Source organism: Tachypleus tridentatus, chromosome 10, assembly GCF_004210375.1.
Source record: "Tachypleus tridentatus isolate NWPU-2018 chromosome 10, ASM421037v1, whole genome shotgun sequence".
Classification (NCBI taxonomy): domain Eukaryota; kingdom Metazoa; phylum Arthropoda; class Merostomata; order Xiphosura; family Limulidae; genus Tachypleus; species Tachypleus tridentatus.
In genome coordinates, this window is record NC_134834.1 from 76,049,115 (window position 1) to 76,063,101 (window position 13,987).

A 13,987-nucleotide genomic window follows, 5' to 3' on the forward strand; every position below is an offset into this window, starting at 1 on the left:
GACAAAATATACGTTTTTATATACTTTAAAGGATATATTTATATTAGTAATTGATACGGACTTTCTGAAAGGTTGGTCTAGGCTTAATACTGCTATCGTAATAATTTATGATATTGTGATTTAATATGTCACATTCAGGGTTGTTAGATTCGAACTTTGAAAATAAGCCCAATTTTTTCAATGCTTCGTTTCCGGTTACACGAGCATTAATTAATTCAAAAACATGTTATTGTATGGTTATATGTTTGCTGGACTAAATAAACAATATTTAATTGGCTGTACTCAAAATAAAGTAGCATCCAACCGCAAGAAAGATTTTTAAAAAATCGCTTTCAGTCGTAGGTACAATGTAATAATGACGGGTATATTCCTGTACTCGGTTCAAGAAGCCAAATAAAGTCCAGTAGTTAAAAAAAAAGAAAAGAAAAAAAGACGGATCTTAGGCCTAGTCGTTTAACCCGCGTGTAAGATTAAAAATTACTTTTCGAATTATATTCATTCTTGGAGTACAGTGTTTTGAAATATTCATTGTATTCTTTCAACATAAAATTGTGTTTCTTTAAATATATAGATCCATACAGCAAACATTTGCCTCTTTTCAAAGCGATAAACCTAATATATCATTCATTATAATATATCCTAAGATAGAATACTAAAAAGTGTACTTTCTTAAATGATTTGTATGAATGATTAATCAAGTTTAAGATTTAATAGATGTATATCTATTATCTAAAGCAACAGATATATATATATCGTTACTACGTATTTTTAACAAGTTTCAGAGCATTCATGGCTCCAAGCCATTGAGATGGAAACTTGTAATGCTATCGTATTAATTATTACTTTGCGTTATTTTTTTTAATAAAGTCAGTCTTCAGGAATAATTATACGACATAAACTTGAATGAAACGAACAAAGTTTCCTTTAAGCGGCGATGTGAAATTACGTTTTTTGCTATTATCATTATCGTGTTGAGGCAGTTAATCAGAATAAACTAAGATATGTCCTGCAAGTGTTTAAGCAGTAGAGGATGTGTAATATATATATGTGTGTGTGTGTGTGTATGTGTGTGAGGCAGAGCATATAAAAATAATTATAGCGATTCGTGCTAACAAGAACAAAAGATGCAACAGGGTAGGTAAAGTTCTTATGCAATGGGATTAGAATAGTTTTGGATAGATGGCGCCTCATACATTTATGTAGAATGCCGAAAGTGACGAATTTGTCTGCCGGTGATTTACCTATCTATAATTTAATTATCATGGTGAAATATTAAAGCACACTGATAACACATATTTAATTTTAGCACTTGTGTAAGCGATTTTCTTTCTGAATTTTTATGTAATTAATAAATGTATGTTAAGATAACAAAGTTATTAATTTTTATAATTATTTTATTTCCAGTTTTAATTTCGTGGTCATATTTTTATCAATATATTCGAACTTCATTAGTTCCATTATTTCATATATTATTTTGTAATATAGATACGATACCATTTCTCTTGTTTTGTTTTAGTTTCGAACTCATTTAATAATAGTTTATACAACATTTTCTTGTGAAGATCGATGTAATAGGTTATTTTAGGGATATAAAAACGAAATGTTGTAACTGAAAGACTTGGAAAACAGTGGAATTGATGTCTGAAACATTCACTGTAATAAGTAACTCAAGTGACTGAGAGTGGAAAAACCTTGATGATGTTGATGAATTAAAATACAGTAACAATATATGATACACGTCTTTATCTATTATTAAAATATTGTACTTGTCCCGTAAAATAATCAATTCATACATGAACTACTTAAGCAATCTATTTGCTTTTCATAAAGCAATTTATTTCTGAACGTAAGACGCAATTGTTGCGTTGAGAAAATTGTGATATTGTTATGTGAATACAATATCGTTTATAATCTAGAATCGTTTAGTGAATCATGAATTTTAGGTGTATTCATAAAAATATAATAACACTTTTATATTAATGTAATAATTATGTATTCGAAATAGTTAATTTCATGACAAGAATCAGCTATAGCTGTAAAAACAAATTACAGTCAAAATTTAAGCGTGATGATCGCATGAATAATATAAACAAAAAAATGTAAAAAAATACCACCAAATGATAACGTGAAATAACTTGTAAATCATATATCAGCATTAATTGTCCTCTTAGAATTTAATAATCAGGTATTTATCAAATCGTTTTTTGTTTTTTTTTAATGATTAGCACTTGTAACATTTTTCGGAATTTCATACTGCAAATAATAACGTAAGCCTGTGAGTGGAAAATATATATAACCACACATTAGTTCTTTCTTGCACAGTTGTTTTGTTTAACCTTACTCAGACAAATGTGATTCAGTACATGAAATTATTATAGTAACCCAGCATACTAATTATTTTCAATATTATGGGGAAATATTTTACATATGATATAAAATTTATATAAGATTACTGCTGAATGTTACAATACAAAATTCAATAGTAATTTAAGAAGTTATTGTGTTATTGTTTGATAAATACAGTTAAACGTCCACGAGACAATCGTATCACAAAGGTAAGACTCTTATTAACGAACTAACTGGTCTGGCTGTAGTTAAGCACAAAGCTACATAATCGGCTAACTGTGCTCTGCCCACTACGAGTATTGAAACGAGTGTCATAAGCTTGCAGACGTACCTTTAAGACACTGGAGGGCGCAAACTAGCTTGTCTAATGTTTCAGTACGTCTTAAAAGTGGGTTCATTACTTGCAATTCAGTGAGTAGTCAATATCAGTGTCAGTGTATTAAGTAATTCAGCCGAGTGACGAAACATTTTACTATTTGCATATCAAATGTTTGGAGATAAATTCTAATAGCTAAATGTTGATACTTGAAATAATTTATAGAAACCCCGTACATACAATCATTTTGTCACATCAGGAGAAATAGATTGAATTATACATATTTCTATCAGAATCCAAAATTTCTTGTTGGTCCTTCACGTTCATTTTAACTGATCTTCTAGGCATTCTAACCGGTCCTTTTTAGGTTTAACTGGTGCACTCCAAGCAAGAACATACGGGTGTGTGTGTGTGTGTGTGTATGTGTATGTATATATACTGATTCCACTTTATAAATTGTAGGTGTGAATTTAAAGTAAAAATAGTTGCAGATATTAACGTGACTTGAAACAACAGATTTTATTATATTTTTATTACTATATTTAAAACAAATAAGTACAAAAATAATATAACTGTAGATTACTGTTATAATATTGACCAAAAGGCATTTCTCAGTTGTTAGTATTCGTCATGATTCATTTGGATCAATCGTGCAACTCTCACGTTCCTGGAACTTTCTTTTCATTTCTGACATCATGGGAATGTCTATTAATGTTTAAAAAATTGGTTAGGGATCATCAGAAAGCTAGAAGATGTATTTGGAAGATTGAAATAAAGAGGATAAGTTCCATGACATGAAAACATAACTATGGTTTTACGGAAAATTAGAGAAATGCACATTTGATGACAATACAAAATTCTTATCGGCCTCTTTGACTGTCCTAGTCGGCCCACGGACTTCTGGGTAGGTAATCAGTGCAAAGTGACTAAATGCGAATATATGTAAATATATATATGTATATATATAGAGAGAGAGATTGAAATTAAATAAATACGTTTAAATGAAGTTTAATAAGTAAAAATCATGAGGAAGGACTACGTTAGAAACAACAAATCCCAATCTCTGATTAATTATATTATAACCATAATGTTTAGTCAAAATAAAACACATTAAAATTAAACAAAATACGCTGCATTAAAAAAAAAAGATCCTAGATGTGGGATTATAAAATGAAACAGACACAATTAGATTAGAAATTAGGAGAAATGAGAAAAAAATCTGTACAATGAGCTAATTGTGTCAATTTCTTACGTGAGACTAGATAATTGGCGATTAAAACCGATAGACGGTGTATCCCCACCGCAATGTTGGTCCTATTTTCGTAGTGACCTCCAAAACCTAGGATACATTTTATAATCCCACGTTGTATCTTGTACTCTAGGATTTTTTTTTTTTTTTTTAATGCAGCGTATTTTGTTTAATGTGTTTTGTTTTGGCTTTAAAAATATGGTTTTTATATATTGATGAAGTATGTTGGATAAACACTAAGATTTACGTAATTTAAGACGAATTTTTATGTTAAATGACATTTAACTGTAAATGTATTATAGTACTGAGCTTATTGAAAAATCAAAATCTACTTAGTGAATAAAGGGAAGTTCCACCAATTATTGAACCTAGAGATAAATGATGATTTCGCTTATTTGTCCTTGGTTCACATCAGATCTCTTACACATACACCTTATTGGTTAATAAAGATATTAAGTAACGATATACGTCATAGTCTACAACCTAGTTATGCTGTAAATAGTGAACAAATATATATTTTGTGTTTTTAGTAAAACATTTAGTATAATGAAACAAATAATTAAATTTTCCGTGTATCAACAATCACTTACGTTACAACCATGCTACAGGTTTATGAGATACTAAGAGAAGATATTTACGTGTAACCTGCAATACATTTTATAAACCACGCAAATAATATTTCTAAATAACAAACGAATCACATGTAGTGATTAAAATAGAAATGTTAATATGTGCTGCCATTTTTGTTTTGCTTATAAAAAGTTGGAAAATTTCCAAGAATAAACAACATTCGACTTAGTATCAGTTTATCTTGCTGTTAACAAATGTGACCTCGTATTCGAGTGTTAATACGAGTTCATTGTTGAATTAGGATTAGTATATAAAAAAAATGTTTACTGCACCTTTGTACATCATGTCTGGTCCGTGATTTTCTACATACATTGATACACTCTAGTTCCTAGCCAGCGCTCGGGTATGCCAATCAGCTTTCAGTGGGTTGACCTTTGGTCCACGTGGCACTCGTGACCACTCCTTTGCAGGCATGACGCTTCGGGCAGGCGCGATAGCAAGAGACCTCGGACGAGCGGGCTGCAATATAGTCGTTGGAAAAGCGTAATATGACTTACGACAAAAGACTGGCTTCAGTGTGTTGAACTTTCTGAGAACCGTGATATATTATCAACTATAAAAAGATATCCACATATATTTTATTATTTGCGCGCGAAAGTTCAGAAATACATCTTTTGTCGCTGTAGTCGAGCAAGCCTTCCTATATTAATGTTATGTGACGCAACATCGAATGCGGAAAAGCACCTTTATCATTTCTATGCAATTACATATATATATAAACAGTGGTCGGATGTATTCAGGTCGTTGTGAAAGTAGTCTCGTGCAATAAATCCATTTTTCGAAATATCATCCAAAAGGTTGTCACCGTAGCTAAAAATGATTATCTTCAACCTAAAATTAATGTGTTATCGGTCGCTTTCTGGAGACAGTATAGGTAGTTAATTGTTCAACCTAGAGTTGTACACTTTACGTATATCTGTTACATACTGTTCACATAAGCGTATATTTACGCTCATTCAACTGTGCTGATTGGAGCAGTTTATATAAATTTATGTATTTAAATTTTAGAACGTTTCGTATGTATATGTGTGGGTGACGTTCATTTGTAGCTTAATCATTAGAACTGCACGTGTCGATATATTCACGAGTGGAAGAAAATTTTGTAAGTTGGTTAACTTTCACTTCCATAAAACTGTGTTAGAGAGACTTACTTTCCCTTTCCTTTTGAACTTGCCGTACATTAGTCACTCCCACGGGGGCTACATAAGGTGGGTTATATCATAATCACGAGCAGCGCACACTCCAGCCAAGAGCGCAGGATATACGGAGAAACTCATCAGTGACCACTACACGTACCTCACACCCCTGCCCTCGCTAGCTCAGTCGTTTTCTTCGATGGGCCGCGTGCACGTCGACTTCGAGTGGCGAGTCGTTTGAATGAAGTTACATATGCGTGCGCAGCACTTATAACTCTGACCAGCATATCCAATATGCAGATAAGGTCAATAGTAAGTTGGCTTGGCGACCCATAAAATAATGCATGTGCAAGAGATTATATTGTTCTCTGTGCTGTCGTAGAAACCACATTTATTGGTTTTAAGTACTTGTAGAACTAACCACGCCATCGTTGTCTCTCTTAAACCAGATGAAATGTCACGAAGAAAGCAGGAACGACCCCAGCCAAGAAAACTGATCACTCGTAAGTAGACATGTTATGTTCATAATTAAAATATAAACGGTAAGTAGAGTTGGTTTTTTTCTAGACGAGAGAGAGTTTTGGGAACTTTATACAAACGATGTCTTCTTCTGGTCAAGGACCGTGACAAATATCAGTTATTTATAACAAAAGCTATATATCGTGTTTTAGTGTTTTTGACGTCCTCACTGTATTTGTATCATTTGCACGATTGTGAAACGAGCTCACTGATGTTTTTATGATGAATGTCTTGTGTCTTGACATATATTACCATTAAAACAATCGGTAAATGTTCATATAGTTTTTAAGCTCTCTAGTGCATAGTACGTCTTATTATTCCGCAGTCGGTGCCTGTGAACTCGTTGTAATGTAATTAGGCGAGGTAAAAATGAATAGGCTTAATACTGCCCTACATCAAAGCTGTATCGCAATGCTGAGGAGTTACGTAGTTTTACACGTACTAACATCGAGGGAAGCAGGGCGTTGGGCAGTAAATATATGTATATATATCATCAATCAAACAAAGAAAAACTCATTGATAGTCCTACATATCTCACAGTTTATAAACATGTCCACTTGCACGACTATCGACTGGTTGTACAGATTGCAAGAAGGCCTTGTGCAACTACGCAAGCCCAACAAGTTTAAAAAAAAAAAAAAAGAGAGAAAGAAGCGTTTATGTAATGGTTGGTCGTAAACAGAAACCAGTTGCTTTCGTCACGGGCTGTAAGGGTCTAGCAGTGCTAAACATAGATACATTTCTGTATACAGAACTGCATCGGAGGTATTACGTTTATTTCTGTACGAACTTGTAGTTCCTGATGAAGAAAAAAATCGATATTTCAAACAGTATACAAGACTAGAATACAAGTTTATCTGAGATTATATATATATATATTCATACGTGTTTTTCGTTACAGCATCCCGTTTTAAGTAAAAGTACGTGTTTTTCTATTTGACGTTTAAATATATAATAAAATTTATTGGTTAGTTTCCTGTGTTGACAAGAAAATCACCAAGAGTTAGTTTAAATAATAAAAAAAAAACATCATTATTATACCTTGATGTTATAAACTGTGTAACCCTACCGTAATAATAATAAAATAAGAAAAAAAACTTATTATTGATGCATTTAACTTCTGGAAAAATATTGAAGCCTGTTAAAGTATTGAACAACTAAGCAAGAATTTCCTTCTGTTTCATGTTTTCCTCAGTGTATATAGAATGTTATACATCTGTGAGAAAAGACTTCTTTCGAGTAGAAACAGCAGACAGAAAAAAGTACAGCATAACCTATGTATTTGATAAGCATAAGAACCTGATGTGACGTTGTAAGTGCTTCGTTAAACAGTGAAAATACTTAACTTTTATATTTATGTTTGAATACTGGCTGTACTAACTCAACATTTAAACAGAATTTCATACATTTTGTCAAGACGGTTTATACAAATTATGTTTAACAATATGTATGGCGTTTATAAACATGCACATATTTTATGGGGAAAAGTTCTACGAATAAACAAATATATTTCATTACATGACGAAGTATACAACTTTAGCATATCCATAGCATAAAGTACTTTTAGTTATGTCTACTATCACACTTGAAGCTGGCGAGCCGGTTTCGAATATGTTCAGTACCATATGTTCTGCGGACTTCTTTACTGTGGGTACATTATAATAGCGACAGTGAATGGTGACTGTCATTACTTTGGTCAGTAGTTTAAAATCAGAGACGACGGTAGATAGATTGAAAGAGCCGTAAGTACCAAATACTTTTCAAAAATACTGTGGTAAGTTTCACAAACTTTAAGTTAAACAGTTATGTAATGCATAAAAAACACAACACGCACTTACTAGTAAAAAAAATCATATTTTAGTAGTGAACTAGAGCAAATTTCTGAGAGTACGTATCAGTTTTTGTACATACATACAAACATATATTTATATGCATATATAAATATTCTCTTATTACAGTCAAAGTACAGAGGTGTGAAAACTGTGTGTAACGTATAGAAACATATTTTGGGTAATGTAATTATGGCTTTAAAATTATTTGTTAACAATGCTTTTGTCTGTTTCCATACACATGTGCATGCATTATATACACATACCATGGTAAACAGTACTTATGTGTTACGTCTTTTTATACTCCTTCACTTGTAAGCCGGGATAACAAGACAATTCACCGGAAACCCCACAGTATTAGTCACTGAACGTAAAAAAAAATATATTAGTCATCTATTCAAGGAAATTATAGAACAGTAGTATAAAGGTGTTCTATGAATCATAAAATAACGATCATAAAGTATTTGTTAATAAAAAATTGTGGGTGTTACCATATTATTGAATTACTCTGTGTTTTATGAGTGCTGAAAATATATACTATTACACCTGTTCATTTGTATTTGATGTTTTATCTGATTGCCTATGGCACCACTGCACCTTATTACATTAATAACACTATGTAACACAAATTTTGTTCATGGATAGTATGTGTTATTTCTTAGTTGCTTATGTTGTAAAAGTTCAGAAAATGGCCATTATCCCCTTCAAACTTTGCTTTTGTGAGCTGGATAATGAAATTTAGAATTAACCTATTTCCCATGTAAAAACGGGCAAATTTGCACATTTTCATTTACACAAAGTCTGAATAAAAACAACATATGAATCACGATTTACATGTATTTATACTAAAGTTATACAAAAATGTTTAGAAGTGACTAGTTTTTCGAGATTTGTGACTGTAATGTAAATCACTTTCACGTATCAACCCCCAAATATAGTCTCCTATCATGTCCCATCAGGTCACAAAAGCAAAGTTTGAAGATAAAAATATATCTTTTCCACTTACTTTTGGCATAACAATTGGTAAATAACAATTTCTGCCTAGGAACAAGAAAAAGTAAAAAATTACGTATTCCTTAGTAAAACAAGACTAATAAACATTAAAAAAACTGTTGTTATTGTCAGTTACACGAGAAGTAAACAAGTGTATTTAACTTGTTTTTGTATTTTTCTTCACCTTGGGTTTTTTGTATTGTTGTGATACTGTATCAGATGCAGGTAGATCAGCTACAAAGAAAAATAAATAAACTTTTCAGAAATTATAAATATATTCTATGTTTAAATTATTTTCAATTCATACACACCTAAAAACTGGATTAGAAAAGAGTATATTGTGGATTACATTTAATTATTTTAAAGTGACTTTTTTGTTGGTGTTTAAAATTGGGTTACATTTCATGTTTCATTATTAACAGAAATCATTGTGTACTTTTAAACTAAGGTTTTGTTGTTACAGAATAAGGAAAAATCTAAATGATAGACGAAATATTAGAGAATTATACAAATAATTTTTTAGTTTTGTTTCAAAATTTGCGTTCAGAAACAATTGAAAACCTGAAGTAATGGTATTACTAATACATTTATTAGCAGAACTGGCGAAATCTTATGTTATTTAAACATATTTTGATATTACTAACGAATTCAATAATCAACCAACCACTGCAACAAACTCTAATCGGCCAACAACTGCAACAACCTAATTTAGCATAACTCGTGTTTTTATATCACTCAAGAATCCCAGTGAGGCAAAGGTAAGTCTACGAATTTACAACGTGAAAATCAGGAGTTCGATTCTCCTGGGTGAGTACAGCAGATAGCCCGACATGGCTTTGCTATAAAATGCATACACACACACAGACACATCACTTACTAATTTCCTAAACGTTCAAAAACCTTAGTTCGTTGTATTACTACTCTTCAGGTGACTCAAACTCCTTGTCAAGAAAACAATAATATAAACATCTAAGTTTAAAATAATGACTTATAGCTTACAACACTGCCCCCTCCTTAGTTGTGAAGTTCCTTGAAAAATCCTATAATAAAATAAAACAGCTGTATATTATACTTTAATTAGCACTAAATTATTAATTAATCAACAACATCAATATTTATAAGATAGGCATTGCAGTCATTACGTGATTCATTAACTGTGTGAAATAAAGTGCAGTGAAACATTTTATCAACTAAACGAACTATTTACCGTCTTTTTAATGTTTCTAAACCGTTCAGCCTCCAAATTTTTTTTGGCGGATTTCTTTTCTCTGACTTATAGTAAGAAGATAGGATGACCATTTCTTCTTGCCCGCTTGGTGGGTTAGTGGTAAGTATGTGAAATTACAAATCTAACATTTAGAGTTAAATTCCCTGCAGATGACAGATCACGGATAGCCCATTCTGTAAACAGCCTCTTTTCCTTTATCAACATTTGTATTGTCAATGGTGGAGTTCTCTTTGTGTAGACAGACAATCGAAGAAATCGACTAGATGGTCTATTTCTGTTGGTATTTAAAAGTGATATTAACGAGAACCTCGAGCTTTTAAGTAGCTGGGGGTACTTTTGGTAATGTCGTCTCTGAGGCTAACGATTCGGATATTCTCCCGTTGTTGTAACTCCAAAGACGGTTACAGTGGATGATATTATATTTGGATCACGTGTCTTCGAGATCACGTGTCAGAGATTCTGGTGTGTAATTACCCCATAGTGTACGATAATTTCTTTTCTATACAATGTGAAACTGTTTGAAACTGGTCTAACCTTACATTCATTCCAGCATATGAAGACTATCTCTATTTGCAATCTTCTTCAGTATAAACTTGACCACGTCCCATGTTATATAGAGAAGCTCCCTACTCGGTGGTGATTTCTAGCTTTCATTTTGCTGAAACTTTATGAGTTTACTGTTTCTATCAATTTATCCTCTTGTTTCTTCTTTATAGACAATTTCTGGGCTTTTATTAGCAAATAAGATCGAAAATGGTATATTTCCATCAAAATCTTTTGTTTTCTTATTTGTACGGTGTTGTTGAGGTCATCTGCTAAATTCTATAACTCGATGAAATGGTGGTTTAGATGGAATGGTCCAGGAAGGTCCAATAGTTGTAGACTCCAAGAAGTAATGATAACAATTGTATACTATATAGGTTTTCCTGTTCCACATTTGATAACGAATGCTGTATTGAGGCTGGAAGTCATGAGCATTTGTTGAGAGAGTTGTAGTTGTTTCTTTCCTCGCACTAGCTAGTTCAGTTTTTTTGATGTTTAATTTCAGGTTGATGTCTTTCTGTATGTTTTATATAACTTCTTTGATTTTGATATTATAATCCTTTAGTACTTTGTTGGTGTCATTTTGTAATTCGTTGGTTTTGTTTTTATAACATTTTTATATTTCATTGATGACTTTTCTATTTCTTTGATTCTGTTTTTATAACCCTCATGTGCATCATTTCTAGCAAATATTGAATCTGGCTTCAAGCACGGGTTGTCATCTTGAAGATTGATCTTGATTTTAGTCTATTTTTACAAAAATAATGCCACTTTTGACACCAGTGTTGCAATAATTTCTATTGTTGTGTAAATGTTTTTCGGTTTATTCTTTAAAAAGAAAAATGTTAACTCCAATCCACTTAATGATAACGAAAGCATTTATCTCTCCAACTATAAAGTATATTGCAAAAGTTTTACGAACAGATTTCAGAAATAACGCTGAGCAATCACTTACTAATTTTTGATATCTATGATACTTTGTTTGTCTACTACTAAGTCGAAAGACAAATTCGTTATTCGTAAAATTAAAGTAACGGACAAGCCGACTAGCAAGTTCAGTAGTCAAATAACCACTGTATAACAGACTCACCACTCAGTCAATAAATGTAACATACTCGCTAATCAATCATTTTCAACAATCTACTCTCGCACAACTCGTGTTTTTTTATATTGCTCGGATAGTTTCATAACCTTTAGTCCCCCCGCAGGGACAGCGGTAAGTCTTCGTATTTACAATGCTAAAATCGGGGGTTCGATTCCCCTCGTTGGACACAGCAGACTGCCCGATGTGGCTTTGCTATAAGGAAAGCACACACCTCCTAAACTTTAAAGATGCGGAAGTTGAGCTACTGCTCACCACGTGATGTCAGAACTACCTCTATACAAGAGAACGATGGCACATATATCTAAATTAAAAGCTAACAAAACATAGCCAATAAAGGTAATAAACGCAGGAGATTATTCAACTTCATGGTGGCTTCCATTTGAACATAACTGTATTACAGTCTTATGCAGCTTTTAAATATTTAGGCTTAAGTTAGATGATACTATGAAAAATATATTTTTCACAGTTTTCAGAAACTTTTGTGAAAATCGTAAAACTTATATGTGAGAACCATGTATATGATTGGTTTCTTCCCATGAGGTTTCATTTCACTGTGTTTTCCAAATGACCTATTTGTCGGCCTATGCCATGTTATTTTGTAAAAATAAAAGAAAAAAAGAGGGGTGTAGTATGTAATAATACTGTCAATAAAATACACATGAAATATTTGCGTAGAGACAAATTCAAAGTGCACTACATGTGTACTTTGAGTTTTCCGCGTTTTTCATGTGTTTCATATGAAGTCGTATTTTACAACAATTTTAACTGTGTATTGATTCATGTGGTAGTTACACTCGACTACACGCAGCATCAATCATTTTAATTCTAAACCAAGTAAATTAACAATTTTGTCAATTGTCAGTGCCGTTTGATGCAAATAAATAAGGGCCTTAAAGAACGAAGTTTCATATGTACTATGTCACTCTTAATTAACTTCATGTATATGTCTGGATAATAAAGATTATTTTCTATATTGAATCTATAGCTGTCTCGTGTGTATAGTATTGTGTACTGTCTAAGTGTTTCTACGTGTTAGGTACTTTAAAACGACTGTAAGCAATAGGGTAATCAAGCCTCTTAAAATAAATATTCGTCATTTGTTGAATATTCCTACAGAGATTAATTAAACAGTTCAACCGGTAGGTAAGCGTTGAGTTTCTGACATATAATGCTGAGATTCGATTTCCCGCTGTGATCAGATAGCTGAGAACTCGTTATATGGCTTTGTGCTGAAAAACAAACCAACAACTGTTACGAAAATAATTTGCTTATTGTTGTATAACTGAAATAAGAAAGGTAATAAAATAAATGTAATAAGGAGGATTGTGTGGTATGACAGAAATATTCGTTTTGTTATTCTAGCGTTACAAGAGTTTCAACTTTATTAAATATTGGCTTTACTGTTTGTTTTGTTGTTGAATTGCTGTACCTACATTTGGAATCACTCATCTACTTGGGAAGATAATTATTATTATTTGTGTGTGTGTGTGTGAAAACAACATTTTGCTACGCTGGTTTGAATTTTTTCTTTCATTCGCCTAGTCCACTTGTATATTATGAGAGGCCAAGTTTTGTTATAAAGTATATGTGACTTTTATACTATTCCAGCTGCTTACTCAGTTTTTTATACTTTTTTTTTGAGGGCCTCACGCAATAAGGGGTCAAATTGGCATATGTTCGGTGAAGATTTGAGGCCTCCAGCCAGTCTCATTGAGCAGTACATGTGTATGTACGATAAGTTGGACGGACGTCGGCCCTAACAAGGTGAAAGTCTTCGTGTTGTATAATGTGTATAATGCCAGTTTCTTATTCAATGTGATATACGTTCTTACTGGACACAAACGCACCAGGTGGATGCAAAGCGTGAAAACGCGCAGCTTTCAAGGACTCGTGAAAAAAAAATCGTTGACCGTGTATATTTTAGGAGTGTCCACAAAGGTTTTTAACTTTTTTTTCTCTTGACATGGCCCCTCTTCCTGGGGCATCCATGACCAGAGGCATTGATAAAAGACGTGCTCCCTCCCCTCTTAAAAAAAAAACGTTAGGTTACCATTGTGAGAGTTCAAGCTTGATAGAATTAGAATGGGTCCGGC

The 13,987-nt window shown here is 32.5% G+C and overlaps 1 protein-coding gene across 2 annotated transcripts in view; it reads left to right on the top strand.

Moving 5' to 3' along the window:
- Window positions 1–4,714: 4,714 nt before the first annotated feature.
- The window catches only part of LOC143229617 (BCL11 transcription factor A-like), an 83,211-nt gene continuing 73,938 nt past the window's right edge, over window positions 4,715–13,987 (top strand). For both annotated transcript variants that reach the window (XR_013015962.1, XM_076462193.1), the window contains exon 1: window positions 4,715–6,180. Coding sequence is in view for 1 of the 2 variants with exons in the window: in XM_076462193.1 (XP_076318308.1) it covers window positions 6,132–6,180 (49 nt within the window). In the remaining variant the exon portion in view is untranslated. The remainder of the gene's footprint in view (window positions 6,181–13,987) is intronic.